Genomic DNA, 17,837 nt, shown 5'->3' on the forward strand with positions numbered 1-17,837 from the left:
GCTTTTAATGGAAAAAAGCCTTCCACTGGTTTTAGGGGCCAGCTTCGCCCGGTGCAAGTCCGAGTAAAAGCTTGATAGCTTAATTAAAGTAAAGCCCCGACCTTGTAAGCCGGAGACTGTAGCTTAAACCCTACTCAAAACTTCAGAACAAAAGGAGTTAAACCTCTACTACTGGCCCCCAAAGCCAACATTCTTATTAAATTATGTCCTGCTCTTATAGCTTAAACCCAAAGTATAGCGCTGAAAACGCTAAGATGAACCCTAAAAAGTTCTAAGGGCAGAAGGGTTTGGTCCTGGCCCTCCTATCAGTTTTCTCTTGAATTACACATGCAAGTCTCAGCACCCCCGTGAGGACACCCTTATTCCCTTAACCAGGCTAAGGAGCTGGTATCAGGCACAGCATCTGCCCACAACACCTAGTCTTACCACACCCCCAAGGGTATTCAGCAGTGATAAATATTGTTTATAAGCGATAGCTTGACTCAGTTAAAGAAAATAGAGCCGGCCAACTCGGTGCCAGCCGCCGCGGCTAAACCGCATGGGCTCAAATTGATAACAATCGGCGTAAGCGTGATTAAAGTTCCCAACAATTAGAATGAAATCCATACTTAGCTGTGAAAAGCTTGATGTGAGAGAAGGTCAAAAACGAAAGTTATTCTAATCATTTACTTGAATACACGACAGCTAGGAAACAAACTGGGATCAGATACCCCACTATGCCTAACCGTAAAATATTAACTCACACCTACCAACGCCCGGGTACTACGAGCCCCAGCTTAAAACCCAAAGGACTTGACGGTGTCCCACCCACCTAGAGGAGCCTGTTCTATAATCGATGATCCCCGCTAAACCCAACCCCCCCTTGCCAATCAGCCTGTATACCTCCGTCGTAAGCTTACCATATGAATGCCCTAAGTAAGTCTAACGGCTACAAACACCAATACGTCAGGTCAAGGTGCAGCTCATGGGGCGGTAAGCAATGGGCTACAATTTCTAATTTAGAACAAACGAAACACTGTATGAAACTCAGTTGTGAAGGCGGATTTAGTAGTAAAAAGAAAGTAGCGTGTTCTTTTTAACTAGGCCCTGGGACGTGTACACACCGCCCGTCGCCCTCTTCAATAGTTATATATAACAGATTTTATAATCCCCCACCACGCCTTAGAAGAGGTAAGTCGTAACATGGTAAGTGTACCGGAAGGTGTGCTTGGAATAACAAAATGTAGCTTAACTCAAAGCCCCTCGCTTACACCGAGAAAATGTCTGTGGAACCCAAACCATTTTGAGCCCAAAATCAAGCCTATGAGCCCACTATATGTATTAATTTACTCATTAAATTTTAAACAAAACATTTTTATATTCCAGTAGAGGCGATCAAAAAACTTATAAGCGCTTTATACAGAGTACCGCAAGGGAATGATGAAATAGATCTGAAATAGCCCTAAAGCACAATGTAGCAGAGATTACACCTCGTACCTTTTGCATCATGGTTTAGCCAGTCACTATCAAGCAAAGCGAGACATTAGTTTGACTTCCCGAAACTAGGCGAGCTACTTTAAAACAGCTTCATAGAGCTAACCCGTCTCTGTCGCAAAAGAGTGGGAAGATTTTTAAGTAGAGGTGAAAAGCCTACCGAGCTTAGAGATAGCTGGTTATTCAGGAAAAGAATTTTAGTTCTACCTTAAGTTTTTTTATGTCTCTCAACAATTTATTAGACTTAAGAGCTATTCAAATAAGGCACAGCTTATTTGAAAAAGGGGACAACCTACAACAAAGGGTAAAATATACTTCTCTCACTAAGTGGGCCTAAAAGCAGCCACCTTTAAAAAAGCGTTAAAGCCATATTTCTTAATTATTTTATAATGCCTTAATATATTTTAAACCCTTCATCTGTACTGAATGATCCCATATTATTATGGGAGCCACTATGCTAAAACTAGTAACAAGAAATTGAGTTTCTCCAAAATGCAAGCATAAACCAACACGGACTCACCATTGGTGCTTAACGTAGATGAGTCTGTTATAGTAACACACCCAGAAAAATCTATAATCTCCCACGTTAACCTTACACAAGAGCATTACCGGAAAGATTAAAAGAAAGAGAAGGAACTCGGCAAATCCTAACCCCGCCTGTTTACCAAAAACATCGCCTCTTGACAAATAATAGAGGTCCAGCCTGCCCAGTGACATCGTTAAACGGCCGCGGTATCCTGACCGTGCGAAGGTAGCATAATCACTTGTTCTTTAAATAGGGACTAGTATCAACGGCATCACGAGGGTTATACTGTCTCCTCTCTCCAATCAGTGAAACTGATCTCCCCGTGAAGAAGCGGGGATAATCCTATAAGACGAGAAGACCCCATGGAGCTTTAAACTCAACAACAACCTCCCCCCCACAAAATCCTACATAGCTGCGGAAGTCCTGTTTGTTAGTTTTCGGTTGGGGTGACCGCGGAGAAAAACTAAACCTCCACGACGAACGGAATTAACTCCTAATCTAAGAGCCACCGCTCTAAGAATCAATAAATTGACATAAAATGATCCGATAATCGATCAACGGACCAAGTTACCCTGGGGATAACAGCGCAATCCATTTCAAGAGCCCCTATCGACAAATGGGTTTACGACCTCGATGTTGGATCAGGGTATCCCAGTGGTGCAGCCGCTACTAAAGGTTTGTTTGTTCAACAATTAAAACCCTACGTGATCTGAGTTCAGACCGGAGTAATCCAGGTCGGTTTCTATCTATAAAGTGATACTCTTAGTACGAAAGGATTAGAGTAACGCGGCCAATATCCCAACAAGCCGCAACCCCAAATTAATGAACAAATCTTAATTAACAAGGGCCTACCAATATGTCTTAAACCAAGATAGTTAGTGAAGCAAAACCGGATATGCGAGAGATCTAAGTCCTCTTATAAAGGGGTTCAAGTCCCCTCACTAACTGTGATATTGCTTTCTATACATTTACTTCCAATTCTTTATATCGCCCCCATTTTACTCGCAGTCGCATTCCTAACCCTTATTGAGCGAAAGATCCTCGGCTATATACAACACCGTAAGGGGCCAAACGTTGTAGGCCCATTTGGTCTTCTTCAACCAATTGCTGACGGAATCAAATTGTTTATTAAGGAGCCCATCCGCCCTTCAACATCATCACAGTTCCTGTTCATTCTCGCCCCAACCACCGCCCTTATCCTAGCTATACTCCTCTGGACCCCACTCCCCCTGCCATTCCCATATTCTGACCTAAGTCTAGGCATCCTACTCATTCTGGCCCTATCAAGCCTTATTGTTTATACTATTCTAGGCTCCGGATGAGCATCCAATTCAAAATACGCCCTAATTGGAGCACTTCGTGCTGTTGCTCAGACAATTTCTTATGAAGTCCCCATAGACTTGATTATCCTATGCGCAATTATTATAACAGGCAGCTTTTCTCTAGCCACTTTTAATACTACACAACAACATATATGACTCTTCTTACCCCTTTGACCCCTCACCCTTATATGATTTGTTTCTACACTAGCCGAAACTAATCGAGCCCCCTTTGATTTAACAGAAGGCGAATCTGAACTCGTCTCGGGATTTAATGTTGAATATGCAGGGGGCCCGTTTGCTTTATTTTTCCTTGCCGAATATGCCAATATTTTGATGATAAATACCCTCTCCGCCGTTATTTTCTTAGGCTCATCCACTTATTCGACACTCCCAACAGCCCTATTAATAACTAAAGCCTCAGCTTTATCCCTGCTTTTCCTGTGAGTTCGTGCTTCTTACCCCCGATTTCGGTATGATCAACTAATACACCTAGTATGAAAAAACTTTTTGCCTATTACCCTGGCCATAGTAATCTTCCACATCTCCATACCGACAGCACTATTTATCTCCCCCCCTACAACATGAAAACGTGCCCGAAAGATAGGGTTCTCCTTGATAGGGAGACTCATAGAGGTTCAAACCCCCTCGTTTTCTTTAAAAAGATAGGAATTGAACCTACACCTAAGAGATCAAAGCCCTTCGCACTTCCATTATGCTACTCCTTAAGTAAGGTCAGCTAATTAAGCTTTTGGGCTCATGCCCCAACAATGTTGGTTTAAATCCCCCCCTTGCTATAGTATTAAAGGTAAAGTAGGCTAACCAAGCTCTTGGGCCCATACCCCAACAATGTAGGTTAAACCCCTTCCTTTACTTATTAACCCCACTGCACTCGTAATTATACTGTTTAGCCTCGCACTTGGAACTACAGTGACTCTTATGAGTCACCACTGACTTCTGGCCCGAATTGGCTTAGAAATTAACACACTCGCTATTATTCCCCTAATAACTAACACACCCCACCCACGAGCCATTGAAGCTGCCACAAAATATTTTCTCACTCAAGCCTCAGCTTCTGCCATAATTCTATTTTCCGCCACTATAAATGCCTGAAAAACAGGAGAATGATCCATTACCTTTTTATCTGACCCCTATTCAATTACCCTTTCTATAGCCCTAATAATAAAATTAGGCGTAGCCCCACTACACTTCTGATTACCAGAAGTTCTTCAAGGTATCCCCCTCTCGACGGGCTTAATTTTATCTACTTGACAAAAAATTGCCCCAATAACTCTCCTCCCTCAAATCTCCCACCTACTTAACCTAAACCTATTAATTATTATAGGGCTAATTTCTATCCTAATCGGAGGCTGAGGTGGCATCAACCAAACACAACTACGAAAAATTATAGCATTCTCTTCTATCGGTCACTTGGGCTGAATAATCCTAATTTTAAAATTTAACCCACAACTTATACTCTTCAATTTTATCCTCTATATTATAATAACAGCTGCAATATTCCTTTCACTCATATCAATTTCATCAACAAAAATTTCACATGTCTCCTCCTCATGACCTAAATCCCCCATTTTAGTGACAACTATAATACTAATCTTACTCTCACTTGCAGGGCTTCCCCCTCTTACAGGCTTTTCACCAAAATTACTAATTATTCTAGAACTTGCAAAACAAAATACCTTTCTCCTTGCCTCAGTCACCATACTAGCCTCACTTCTCGCTCTTTTCTTCTATCTCCGATTAACCTATATTATAATTCTTACTCTTCCACCTAATACTTCAAACTCGTTTATTTACTGACGCACAACTAAAACCTCTTTCATTACAGCCTCACTAAGCACACTAGCCCTCCTTATTTTTCCGCTATCACCCACACTTTTCCTCATAATATAGAAACTTAGGCTAATAAAGACCTAGAACCTTCAAAGTTCTCAGCGGGAGTTAAAATCTTCTAGTTTCTGTAGGACTTGCAGGCAATTACCCCACATCTTATGAATGCAACTCAAAAACTTTTAATTAAGCTAAAGTCCTACCTAGAAAGACGGGCCTCGATCCCGTAATATTTTAGTTAACAGCTAAACACTCAATCCAGCGAGCTTCATTCTATACTTCTCCCGGTTGGTAAAAAACGGGAGAAGCCCCGGCAGGTATTATTCGGCTTTTGGGGGTTTGCAACCACACGTGATGACACTCCGAGGCCTGGTAAAGGGAGGGCTCGAACCTCCGTCTTCAGGGCTACAACCCGCCACCTACTCGGCCACTTTACCTGTGATATCCACCCGCTGACTCTTCTCAACCAATCATAAAGACATTGGTACTATATACTTAGTCTTTGGTGCCTGAGCCGGAATGATCGGAACTGGCCTTAGCCTCTTAATTCGGGCTGAATTAAGCCAACCCGGGACACTCCTTGGTGATGACCAAATCTATAACGTAATTGTTACAGCACATGCTTTTGTAATAATCTTTTTTATAGTCATGCCTATTTTAATCGGAGGCTTTGGTAACTGATTAGTCCCGTTAATAATTGGGGCCCCAGACATGGCCTTTCCCCGTATAAACAATATAAGCTTCTGACTCCTGCCTCCCTCCTTTTTTCTTCTCCTAGCATCCTCAATAGTTGAAGCAGGTGCCGGAACCGGGTGAACTGTTTACCCGCCCCTAGCAGGTAATCTCGCCCACGCCGGTCCTTCCGTAGACCTGGCTATTTTTTCCTTACACCTCGCCGGTGTTTCATCTATTCTTGGGGCTATTAATTTCATCACCACCATCCTAAATATAAAGCCCCCTTCAACTACGCAATACCAAACCCCTTTATTCGTGTGATCCGTCCTTATTACGGCTGTCTTACTGCTCCTGTCCCTCCCCGTCCTGGCCGCAGGCATCACTATACTTCTTACGGATCGCAATTTAAACACCACCTTTTTTGATCCGGCTGGGGGAGGGGACCCCATTTTGTACCAACATTTATTCTGATTCTTTGGACATCCGGAAGTGTATATCCTAATTTTACCCGGCTTCGGGATCATCTCCCATGTAGTAGCCTACTACTCTAGTAAAAAGGAGCCCTTCGGTTATATGGGCATGGTGTGAGCCATGCTTTCAATCGGCCTCTTAGGCTTTATTGTTTGAGCACATCATATATTTACCACTGACCTAAATGTAGACACACGGGCATACTTCACTTCAGCTACAATAATTATCGCTATCCCAACGGGTGTAAAAGTATTTAGTTGATTGGCCACCATGCATGGGGGTATCATTAAGTGGGAAGCGCCCATACTGTGGGCCCTAGGCTTTATTTTCTTATTCACTGTGGGGGGACTAACAGGAATTGTTCTGGCCAATTCTTCCATTGACATTGTCCTTCATGATACATATTATGTAGTTGCCCACTTCCACTATGTTCTATCCATGGGGGCAGTTTTCGCAATTATGGCCGGATTTGTTCATTGATTCCCCTTATTTACAGGATTTACTTTACATAAGACATGGACTAAAATCCAATTTGGTGTTATATTTGCCGGAGTAAATATTACCTTCTTTCCACAGCACTTCTTAGGCCTGGCAGGAATGCCTCGTCGATACTCAGACTACCCCGACGCCTACACACTCTGAAACACCGTCTCTTCTATTGGCTCCCTCATTTCCCTTGTGGGCGTTATTATGATAATGTTTATTATTTGAGAGGCTTTTACAGCTAAACGTTACTTTACAGGCCCAGAATTAACCTCAACAAATATTGAATGACTCCTCGGATTCCCACCCCAGCATCATACATTTGAGGAGTCCTCATTTACAGTAAAAATCGACCGAGAAAGGAGGGAATCGAACCCCCGTAGCCTGATTTCAAGTCAGACACATAACCCCTCTGTCACTTTCTTGAGGGTTTAGTTAAAATATAACATTACTTTGTCAAGGTAAAATTACTAGTTAAATTCTTGTAACCCTCTAATGGCTTACCCAACCCAACTCGGACTACAAGACGCTATCTCCCCCATTATAGAAGAGTTACTACACTTCCACGATCACGCCCTAATGGCAGTACTTTTAATTAGTATACTTGTACTATATATTATTATTACATTAATAGCCACCAACCTCTCAAGCACTAATACAATTGATGCGCAAGAAATCGAAATAATCTGAACTATTATACCTGCTATTATTCTTATTGTAATTGCCCTACCGTCCCTACGCATTCTCTATTTAATAGATGAGGTTAGCAGCCCGGATATAACTATTAAAACAGTTGGCCACCAATGATATTGAAGTTATGAGTATTCAGATTTTGCTAACTTAAATTTTGACTCCTATATGGTCCCCTCAAACGACCTAACCCCCGGTCAATTTCGTCTTTTAGAAGTAGACAATCGAATAGTTACCCCTATTGGGACAGTTACCCGAACTATTATCACAGCCGAAGATGTCCTTCACTCATGGGCCGTCCCGGCCTTGGGAGTAAAAATAGACGCCATCCCAGGGCGTCTAAATCAAACTTCCTTCCTCATTGCCCACCCCGGAGTTTATTATGGTCAATGCTCCGAGATCTGCGGGGCGAATCACAGCTTTATGCCAATTGTTGTGGAAGCCCTACCAGTGCCTAATTTTTTACATTGATTAAACTCCCATAACGAATCACTAAGAAGCTATAAGTTCAGCGACAGCCTTTTAAGCTGTAGATAGGTGACTACGCCCACCCTTAATGAAAAATGCCCCAATTATTACCCGCCCCATGATTTTTAGTGTTTATATTAACATGAATTATTATCATCACACTAGCACCCAAAAAAATCTTATCCCACCTATTTCTTAATGAGCCCGCTTCAAAATTAACAAAAACCCTTAAGCACACTTGAACTTGATTATGATAACTAACCTTTTTGACCAATTTGCCTCACCCAGCCTACTTGGAATCCCACTAATCCTCATTGCCATACTTATACCATGACTTTTGGTCCCTACCCCCTCTGAACAGTGACTTTCTAACCGTCTCACTTCTCTCCAAACTTGATTCCTAAAGACCTTTACAAAACAAATCCTTCTCCCACTTAACCTCCCGGGCCACAAATGAGCTCTTATCTTCGCCTCATTGATAATTTTCCTCCTCGGTATAAATTTACTCGGGCTTTTACCTTATACATTTACCCCGACAACACAATTATCAATAAACCTGGGCCTTGCTATTCCATTTTGACTTGCAACCGTGATCATTGGGCTACGAAATCAACTAACAGCCTCCTTGGCCCACTTCCTTCCGGAGGGTACCCCGACCCCTTTAATCCCGATTTTAATTGTTATCGAAACAATCAGTCTCTTTATTCGCCCCCTGGCCCTAGGAGTCCGATTAACAGCCAACCTAACCGCAGGCCACTTGCTCATCCAGCTTATCTCAATGGCTACCTCAACCATATTGTCCCTCTCCGTCACTGTAGCCTCGCTAACTTTTATTACACTAGTTCTTCTTACCCTTCTAGAAGTTGCTGTAGCAATAATCCAAGCCTACGTCTTCGTCCTTCTACTTAGTCTGTATCTCCAAGAAAATTCTTATGGCTCACCAAGCTCACGCCTTCCACATAGTTGACCCTAACCCCTGACCCCTTATAGGTGCCGCGGCAGCCTTCCTCCTGACCTCAGGATTAGCCGCATGATTTCACTTTAATACTCCCCTAGTTCTTATATTTGCCCTAGTTTCCACACTACTAACTATATATCAGTGATGACGAGATGTCGTTCGAGAGGGCACCTTTCAAGGACATCATACACTGCCGGTCCAAAAAGGCTTGCGATACGGAATAATTCTTTTTATCACATCAGAAGTCTTCTTCTTTGTCGGCTTTTTTTGGGCATTTTATAATGCTAGCCTCGCCCCAACACCAGAAGTTGGTGAATGCTGACCCCCTACAGGCATTACCCCATTAAATCCATTTGAAGTACCACTCCTAAATACTGCAGTTCTACTAGCCTCTGGGGTCTCCGTTACATGGGCCCACCACAGTATTATACAAGCCAACCGAGAAGGCGCCACCCAAGCCCTAGCCCTAACTATCATTCTTGGCCTCTACTTCACCGCCCTCCAAGCTATGGAATATTACGAAGCCCCATTCACAATTGCCGACGGCATTTATGGCACTACCTTTTTTGTAGCAACAGGATTCCACGGCCTCCACGTGATTATTGGCTCCCTTTTTCTTCTTATGTGCTTCCTTCGACAAGTATTTTTTCACTTTACCTCTCAACATCACTTTGGATTTGAAGCCGCCGCATGATACTGACACTTCGTTGACGTAGTATGATTATTCCTTTATGTTTCAATCTACTGATGAGGTTCTTACTTTCTTAGTACAAATAGTACAAATGACTTCCAATCATTTAATCTCGGTTTAAATCCAAGAGAAAGTAGTGCTAATACTTGTATCCCTCACTATCTTTGTATCCCTCACCATCCTTATTGTGCTTGTTCTGGCGCTTGTTAGCTTTTGGCTACCCCTAATTAAACCTGATACAGAAAAACTTTCCCCCTACGAGTGCGGATTTGATCCCCTCGGCTCCGCCCGTCTTCCTTATTCCATGCGATTTTTTCTTGTCGCTATCCTTTTTCTCTTGTTTGACTTAGAGATTGCTCTTCTTCTACCTTCCCCATGAGCCATGCAACTCCCCGACCCAACTATGACCACCCTCTGAGCTTCAATTATCCTCTTCCTTCTCACTGTCGGCTTTATCTACGAGTGACTTCAAGGAGGACTTGAGTGAGCTGAATGAGCTGCTAGTCCAACAAAGACAACTGATTTCGACTCAGTTAATTATGGTTTAACCCCATAGCACCTCTAATGATTTTTCTGTTAATTACAATATTTGCAATTGTTTTTATGGGCCTCTCTTTTCATCGCACACACTTATTATCCGCCCTCCTCTGCCTCGAAGGAATAATGCTTACCATCTATATTGCCCTAAGCCTATGACCCAGCCAACTAACTCTTTCCCCCCTCACGTTACCCTTAATTGTATTAACTATATCTGCCTGTGAAGCAGGACTCGGCCTTTCATTAATAATTGCCACCGCTCGATCCCACGGCAACGATAACTTAAAAACGCTTAATTTATTGCAATGCTAATAATTATCTTCGCCTGACTCTCGCTATTCCCTACTATTATGTTAACCCCCCCTAAACACCTTTGAACGACAACCACCGCCCAAGGGTTCTCCATTGCATTTATGTCCATATGTTGGTTTTTTCTCCAAGACTTTAATTTCTCCGACTCCCTTTTCTTTATTGATAAAATTTCCAGTCCCCTAGCTATTTTAACCTGCTGACTCTTCCCCCTCACACTTCTGGCTAGCCAAAGCAAGATTGCCCTAGAACCCTCTAACCGCCAGCGAGCTTATCTTGCTAACAGCACATTTCTTCAACTAACCACCCTCATAGCCTTTACTGCATCAGACCTAATATTATTCTTTATCTTTTTTGAAGCCTCTTTAGTACCCACAATAATTATTATCGCCCGCTGGGGGGCCCAAGAACGCCGCCTGGAGGCCGGTATATATATTGCTTTCTATACAATACTCGGGGCAATTCCCCTAATTTTATGAATAACAAACATCTATTCGACCCACGGCTCCCTTCTTCCCTCCCTCATGTCTACTTTTTCAATCACCCAACAGCCGACCAGTTACCCCGGCCCATTTTGGCTCATATATAATGTAGCCTTCCTAGTTAAACTACCCCTTTACTGTCTCCACCTATGACTTCCCAAAGCCCATGTAGAAGCACCAATTGCGGGGTCTATGGTACTGGCAGGCACTTTACTAAAATTAGGGGGGTACGGAATCCTCCGCACATCCGTCTTCTTACAGGAGGGCACCTTAAACAACACGCTATTATTTATGCTAATCGCAATCTTAGGGATTCTCGCCACCGCTCTCTTATGCCTCCGTCAAACAGATTTAAAATCCCTCATTGCTATGTCATCTGTTAGCCACATAAATCTAGTGGTTGTTGCCGCCTTAATTTCCACCCCCTGAAGTTTTTCTGGTGCCATAGTTATAATAATTGCCCACGGCCTCACATCCTCAGCACTCTTTTGTCTAGCAAACACGACATATGAGCGGACAAACAGCCGAACAATGATCCTTCTTCGGGGCTCTATACTTAATTCTCCACTAGCTAATGCCTGCTGACTTGCTAGCATCCTATTTGACATGGCAATCTGCCCCACACCTAATACTATTAGTGAACTCCTAATTATAGCCTCCCTCTTTAACTGATCCCCTGCAGCTTTCCTGATTGTGGCCCTAAACTTAATTTTTACTACCGCCTATACTCTCTACGTCCTTTGATCCACACAACGTGGGCCCACACCAAATCACCTAAAAATTTTATTCCCCTTTCATATCCGAGAGCATATTCTACTTTCTCTTCATGTAGTACCCGGCCTTCTACTTATTTTTAAACCCGAACTGATTCTCCTCTGTAAACATAGTTAAGCAAAACCCTAGATTGTGATTCTAGAAATGAGAGATAATACCTCTCTGTTCACCGAGCCTGTCTGGCGCACATAGGTACTGCTAATTCCTTATTACTGTGGTTCAATTCCACGGCTTGCTCGGGCTAACCCACTATAGTAAATTAGTAAGTTTATTAACAAATTTATATGCCTGAAGTAACACCTATGAAAACCGATTCAGGACGCCTCACTCCAATTTTTTCGACTTATGGCTCACAACATCCTCGGTGTTCTATTTACTGTCGTAGCGACCGTCACAATTTTAAATACCATCTTCCGCTCCCCACCCCAAACCCTGCATAGTAACGCTAAAACAGCCGTAAAAACCGCATTTTTTTACTCTTTAGTCCCACTAGTGGCTTTTATATACCAGGGCTCCAACGAAGGGATAAATACCGTATCTGATTGGGAGTGAGTTAATCTAGGCCTTACAACACTAAACATTACCTTCAAATTTGATATGTACCAAATCATCTTTTTACCCATTGCCCTACTAGTTACTTGGTCTATCCTAGAATTCTCTACCTGGTATATAGAACAAGACCCTAAAATGGGGGCATTTTCTAAGCATCTCCTAATTTTTCTACTGGCAATAATTATGCTTATTTCAGCAGGAAACATGGTAGTTCTCTTTTTAGGGTGAGAGGGGGTAGGCTTCATGTCATTTCTGCTCATCGGCTGGTATCATGCCCGAAGCGATGCAGCCACAGCAGCACTACAAGCCGTTATATACAACCGCATTGGAGACATCGGATTCCTTCTAGCATTCTGCTGACTGCTTAAAAATTCAGTATCTACAAACCTTGATTATATTTTTTCTACATCTTCTTCAACCTTCCTCCTTATCGCTTTTATCACGGCGGCCGCAAGTAAATCAGCCCAATTTATGCTCCACCCATGACTTGTGTCAGCTATAGAAGGGCCCACCCCCGTATCGGCGCTACTCCACTCCAGCACTATGATTGTGGCCGGTGTCTTTCTATTAGTCCGCATTCACCCCCTCCTTGCCCAAAATCAGCTAGCTCTTACAATCTGCTTATGTTTAGGGGCTATTTCCTCTGCCTTCGCCGCCATATCTGCCCTAACTCAAAATGATATTAAAAAAATTATCGCCTTCTCTACCTCTAGTCAACTAGGCCTCATAATAGTGTCAATTGGGGTTAATTTACCTAATTTAGCGTTCTTCCACATCTGCACTCACGCCTTTTTCAAAGCCATACTCTTCCTGTGCTCGGGGATTATTATTCACAACCTAAATAATAATCAAGATATTCGCTTCATAGGGGGCCTCCATAAAGCCCTGCCGATTACAACCATCTGTGTTGTCGTGGGTAGTCTGGCCCTGGTGGGAACACCCTTTTTAATTGGCTTTTACTCTAAAGACGCCATTATTGAAGCTACAATTACCTCATCCGCTAATACAACAGCTATTTTACTTACCCTAATCGCTACCGCATTCACTGCCGTTTATAGTCTTCGACTAATTTATTATACTGCTATAAGCCAACCACGAAGTAGCCAGGTAACCTCCTTTGATGAGAGTCTCCCCGCAGTAAAAGGCCCGATCACACGCCTCGCTATTGGAAGCATTATCTCCGGCCCCCTTCTCTTTTACCTTCTCTTCCCTGCACTACCAACTACCCACACTATACCAACATTCATCAAGCTGACAGCCCTGATTATTACACTACTGTCGTTCCTAATTGCCTATGACCTAGCACAACTCTCCTGATTTACCCCGCCAAAAGATCATGCCCTATCTAAAACCTTTGAACCCTCGGCCTATAGCCGAGTTTTTCACCGTGTGGTTGTAACTACTACACTAGACTCGGCCTGACAAATCGTGTCACACGTAATTGAAAATACCTGGATGAAATTTCTGGGGGCTGATGTGTTTCCCTCGGCTCAACTGCACCCCACTAAACTCATTAACATGACACACAAAGCAATGATCCAACTTTATATAGCGCTATTTTTTATTTCCCTCGTACTAGTGTTACTTACTTTATTACTTGTTTCTTACTGATCGTAACGAAACACTCTTGTGACCTCGGACAACTTCCAACACTACAAAAAGAGTGACAAGCAACCCCCAACCACACAGCGTCAACATTTTACCTCCAGCCTGATACATCTGAGTTGCCCCTGATATTTCAGAACTCTTTATGGCCCACCAAGTACGAACCCACTCATTTCCAATTTCTATTTCATTTCCCCCAAATACTGCCCAACCTATCCACACCAGCCCAACGTATATCACTAAATAGACTGCTACAACCCGACTGCCCCATGCCTCCGGGTAAGGCTCAGCCACCAACGCCGCACAATAAGCAAACACAACTATTATGCCCCCCAAATAAACAAGAAATAACACCAACGCCAAGAAAGTTACCCCTCACTGGGCTAACACAAAACACCCAGCCCCAGCCCCCACAACCAGCCCCAACGCCCCATAATACGGAGAGGGGTTTGAGGCAACACCTAATAACCCAATTAATAGACATAATTCTTTCATTATTCCTACTAGGATTTTAACCTAGACTGGTAGTCCGAAAAACTACTGTTGTAATTCCACTATAAGAACCTCTATTATGGCCCCAGCCCGAAAATCCCACCCAGTTTTAAAAATCATTAATTACTCACTTATTGACCTTCCCACACCAGCCAACCTGTCTTCTTGATGAAACTTCGGCTCACTCCTCGGGCTCTGCCTGATTATTCAAATTGCCACCGGACTATTCCTCGCGACACACTATACAACAGACACATCAATGACTGTCACAACCAGCGCGCACATCTGCCGAGACGTAAATAACGGATGACTCCTCCGGAGTCTCCATGCCAACGGGGCCTCTTTTTTCTTCATCTGTATTTACCTTCACATCGGACGAGGTTTATACTACGGCTCTTATCTTTTCATGGAAACCTGAAACATCGGTGTGATCCTGTTATTCCTGGTGATAGCGACGGCCTTCGTAGGCTATGTACTCCCATGGGGCCAAATATCATTCTGAGGCGCCACAGTCATCACCAACCCCCTCTCAGCTGCCCCCTATATTGGCACCGACCTAGTTCAGTGAATTTGGGGTGGCTTTTCGGTAGACAATGCTACCCTAACTCGATTCTTCTCCTTTCATTTCATTCTCCCCTTTATTATTGCAGGCGCAAACATAATGCATCTTCTATTCCTTCACCAAACAGGGTCATCTAACCCAACTGGCCTCAACCAAAACTTAGACAAAGTACCCTTTCACGCCTACTTCTCCCACAAAGACACCCTAGGGCTCTCCATTATAATCGGGGCCCTAGCAAGTTTATCAACTTTCCCTCCCAACCTTCTGGGAGACCCAGATAATTTTATCCCGGCAAACCCCCTCGTTACCCCCCCGCACATTAAGCCAGAGTGATACTTTCTATTCGCGCACGCCATCCTTCGCTCCATCCCCAATAAATTAGGGGGAGTTTTTGCCCTTCTTTTCTCTATCCTCGTGTTGTTCCTCATACCAATCCTTCAAACATCCAAACAGCGAAGCCTCATATCCCGACCCCTAACCAAATTATTCTTCTGAGCCTTTATCGCAAATACTTTAATCCTCACTTGAATGGGGGGACAACCGGTTGAAGACCCATTTGTCACCATCGGCCAAATTGCCTCCGCCGCCTACTTTGTCATCTTCCTCCTGCTTCTCCCCCTCTCAGGGACCCTAGAGAACAAACTTCTAGATCTAAAAAACTAGCGGCAGTTACGTGCACACAAAAGTAATATTATAGGGCCTATCATATAATGATTTTAGTACATGCTATGTATAATCAACATTAACCGTTATTCCTCATGCATATCTTTTCCAAACTACTATCTTAATTTTACTATAGTATTAATTATCTAATATAGAACTTATACATATATAATGATTTTAGTACATGCTATGTATAATCAACATTAACCGTTATTCCTCATGCATATCTTTTCCAAACTACTATCTTAATTTTACTATAGTATTAATTATCTAATATAGAACTTATACATATATAATGATTTTAGTACATGCTATGTATAATCAACATTAACCGTTATTCCTCATGCATATCTTTTCCAAACTACTATCTTAATTTTACTATAGTATTAATTATCTAATATAGAACTTATACATATATAATGATTTTAGTACATGCTATGTATAATCAACATTAACCGTTATTCCTCATGCATATCTTTTCCAAACTACTATCTTAATTTTACTATAGTATTAATTATCTAATATAGAACTTATACATATATAATGATTTTAGTACATGCTATGTATAATCAACATTAATCGTTATTCCTCATGCATATCTTTTCCAAACCTTATGATATATCTGACATATGCGTTACCTCACTAATTAATAAGATTCCCCTACTTATGATTGGCTGCCGCCCATATCATGATTACTTGATAGGACCTTCCCTTGTCTTAGTATTATCATATCACCACCTCTACCTATTAAACTGTAAAACCCCCTAAAATTTACAATCAAATACCCCGAAGCTTCAGATCCTCCATAATTATAAATTCATCAACCTAAACCTCCTCATATCATGTTTTTACCCATACCTGAATGCATCATTCATATTAACAAGGTAAGACCTCAACTTGCTTAAAATCAAGCATATCTCTTCAACTATATCGCATAAATAACTTATAATGGCCAATCTCATACAGGCTAATTTAGTTTTACACCCAAACCTGAAATACCATATGAATATGATCATCCTCTACCCCCCGGTACTACCACGAACCCTATTCTTTTACCCAACCTTACAAGACTGGCCACGATTGGTTCAGTCCTTTTCGTAGATAGCTTCCAAGGAACAAGAGCTGTAGAGTTACAGCCGTAGCTGTCAGGGAACATCTGACGGAAGTGAATCTGTGGGACCCATATCGAAGAGACGCCCAAAATGATTTTTAAAATGTATCCCTCCTATGCGTGCAAGGACCTCTCTCTAAGGTGAGGCCACTAGTGAACAGTTGAGCTATTGGTATTTCTTTTTTTGGGGAGTTTCACGGTCATATCAAGTAGAGCTCTCGCGCATTTTAAAAGGGTGGGACTTGGGTGTCAACCCCCACTCAAGTAAATTAGATAAAGTTCTACTTGGGTGGCGCATAAATTCATCCTCATTTGAGAGTGAGATCAAGAAATGTTATATAAGGGTGGGCATAAGCATAACCCCCATTTCGTAATTATAGTCCCATATAAATGAATGCTAGATGGACATAATACTATCCTGATATTTCCCCCCCTTTTAGGGATTTTCTTAAAAATATAATTTTTAAAAAATTTTTTTTCGCCTACCCCCCCCTTACCCCCCCCAACTTAGTTTTTCCCATGGTTTTCTCCTAATACCCCCCCCGGGATTAGGCACCATGGAAGACACATCAGTTAGGTCTTACCCCCCCGCTCATATATTGCTCGTATATTGCTCGTATATTGCTCGTATATTGCTCGTATATTGCTCGTATATTGCTCGTATATTGCTCGATATTGCTCGTATTTTCATACTTCGCTTATACTTCGCTTATACTTCGCTTATACTTCGCTTATACTTCGCTTATACTTCGCTTATACTTCGCTTATACTTCGCTTATACTTCGCTAATTATATAACTATATAATTGTATAATTGTATAATTGTATAATTGTATAATTGTATAATTGTATAATTGTATAATTGTATAATTGTATAATTGTATAATTGTATAATTGTATAATTGTATAATTGTATAGCTGATCGGCTGATCGGCTGATCGGCTGATCGGCTGATCGGCTGATCGGCTGATCGGCTGATCGGCTGATCGGCTGATCGGCTGATCGGCTGATCGGCTGATTTTTTAAAAACCAATTAAATAGGTTATTCGTATCTTTTTCTGCTGCTTTTCTCAAAGATAGCTTTTAAGCAAGCCTTCTAATTTTATTCAATTTATTTTCGGTTTTTTCTTTCTATTTATTATGTTTTCT

At 42.1% G+C, this 17,837-nt stretch overlaps 13 protein-coding genes across 13 annotated transcripts, besides 27 other annotated features; 12 read left to right on the top strand and 1 right to left on the bottom strand. All coding sequences in view use genetic code 2, as the record gives it.

Moving 5' to 3' along the window:
- Positions 1-72, top strand: a tRNA (tRNA-Leu).
- Positions 70-142, top strand: a tRNA (tRNA-Thr).
- Positions 143-211, bottom strand: a tRNA (tRNA-Pro).
- Positions 211-280, top strand: a tRNA (tRNA-Phe).
- Positions 281-1,216, top strand: an rRNA (12S ribosomal RNA).
- Positions 1,217-1,286, top strand: a tRNA (tRNA-Val).
- Positions 1,287-2,873, top strand: an rRNA (16S ribosomal RNA).
- Positions 2,874-2,946, top strand: a tRNA (tRNA-Leu).
- Positions 2,947-3,904, top strand: ND1 (NADH dehydrogenase subunit 1). The gene has a single exon. A coding segment is annotated over exon 1 (958 nt).
- Positions 3,905-3,975, top strand: a tRNA (tRNA-Ile).
- Positions 3,976-4,046, bottom strand: a tRNA (tRNA-Gln).
- Positions 4,047-4,115, top strand: a tRNA (tRNA-Met).
- A 10-nt stretch (positions 4,116-4,125) lies between these two features.
- Positions 4,126-4,194, top strand: a tRNA (tRNA-Met).
- On the top strand, positions 4,195-5,227 carry ND2 (NADH dehydrogenase subunit 2). Its single transcript has one exon. A coding segment is annotated over exon 1 (1,033 nt).
- Positions 5,228-5,297, top strand: a tRNA (tRNA-Trp).
- Positions 5,298-5,367, bottom strand: a tRNA (tRNA-Ala).
- A 2-nt stretch (positions 5,368-5,369) lies between these two features.
- Positions 5,370-5,442, bottom strand: a tRNA (tRNA-Asn).
- Positions 5,443-5,471: an origin of replication (L-strand origin of replication).
- Positions 5,472-5,536, bottom strand: a tRNA (tRNA-Cys).
- Positions 5,537-5,603, bottom strand: a tRNA (tRNA-Tyr).
- Positions 5,604-5,607: 4 nt separating this feature from the next.
- COX1 (cytochrome c oxidase subunit I) lies at positions 5,608-7,158 on the top strand. The gene has a single exon. It carries the CDS (start codon positions 5,608-5,610, stop codon positions 7,156-7,158), a length of 1,551 nt encoding a protein of 516 aa, YP_009130290.1.
- Positions 7,150-7,220, bottom strand: a tRNA (tRNA-Ser).
- Positions 7,221-7,289, top strand: a tRNA (tRNA-Asp).
- Position 7,290: 1 nt separating this feature from the next.
- COX2 (cytochrome c oxidase subunit II) lies at positions 7,291-7,975 on the top strand. The gene has a single exon. A coding segment is annotated over exon 1 (685 nt).
- Positions 7,976-8,045, top strand: a tRNA (tRNA-Lys).
- Positions 8,046-8,048: 3 nt separating this feature from the next.
- On the top strand, positions 8,049-8,210 carry ATP8 (ATP synthase F0 subunit 8). The gene has a single exon. It carries the CDS (start codon positions 8,049-8,051, stop codon positions 8,208-8,210), a length of 162 nt encoding a protein of 53 aa, YP_009130292.1.
- Positions 8,204-8,885, top strand: ATP6 (ATP synthase F0 subunit 6). Its single transcript has one exon. A coding segment is annotated over exon 1 (682 nt).
- COX3 (cytochrome c oxidase subunit III) lies at positions 8,886-9,669 on the top strand. Its single transcript has one exon. A coding segment is annotated over exon 1 (784 nt).
- Positions 9,670-9,738, top strand: a tRNA (tRNA-Gly).
- Positions 9,739-10,096, top strand: ND3 (NADH dehydrogenase subunit 3). Its single transcript has one exon. A coding segment is annotated over exon 1 (358 nt).
- Positions 10,097-10,165, top strand: a tRNA (tRNA-Arg).
- A 1-nt stretch (position 10,166) lies between these two features.
- ND4L (NADH dehydrogenase subunit 4L) lies at positions 10,167-10,451 on the top strand. Its single transcript has one exon. It carries the CDS (start codon positions 10,167-10,169, stop codon positions 10,449-10,451), a length of 285 nt encoding a protein of 94 aa, YP_009130296.1.
- Positions 10,445-11,807, top strand: ND4 (NADH dehydrogenase subunit 4). Its single transcript has one exon. A coding segment is annotated over exon 1 (1,363 nt).
- Positions 11,808-11,875, top strand: a tRNA (tRNA-His).
- Positions 11,876-11,943, top strand: a tRNA (tRNA-Ser).
- Positions 11,944-12,049: 106 nt separating this feature from the next.
- Positions 12,050-13,873, top strand: ND5 (NADH dehydrogenase subunit 5). Its single transcript has one exon. The coding sequence runs from the start codon at positions 12,050-12,052 to the stop codon at positions 13,871-13,873; it is 1,824 nt and encodes a 607-aa protein (YP_009130298.1).
- Positions 13,859-14,356, bottom strand: ND6 (NADH dehydrogenase subunit 6). The gene has a single exon. It carries the CDS (start codon positions 14,354-14,356, stop codon positions 13,859-13,861), a length of 498 nt encoding a protein of 165 aa, YP_009130299.1.
- Positions 14,357-14,425, top strand: a tRNA (tRNA-Glu).
- Positions 14,426-14,432: 7 nt separating this feature from the next.
- Positions 14,433-15,578, top strand: CYTB (cytochrome b). The gene has a single exon. The coding sequence runs from the start codon at positions 14,433-14,435 to the stop codon at positions 15,576-15,578; it is 1,146 nt and encodes a 381-aa protein (YP_009130300.1).
- Positions 15,579-17,837: a D loop (control region).

Source organism: Nanorana parkeri, mitochondrion, assembly GCF_000935625.1.
Source record: "Nanorana parkeri mitochondrion, complete genome".
Classification (NCBI taxonomy): domain Eukaryota; kingdom Metazoa; phylum Chordata; class Amphibia; order Anura; family Dicroglossidae; genus Nanorana; species Nanorana parkeri.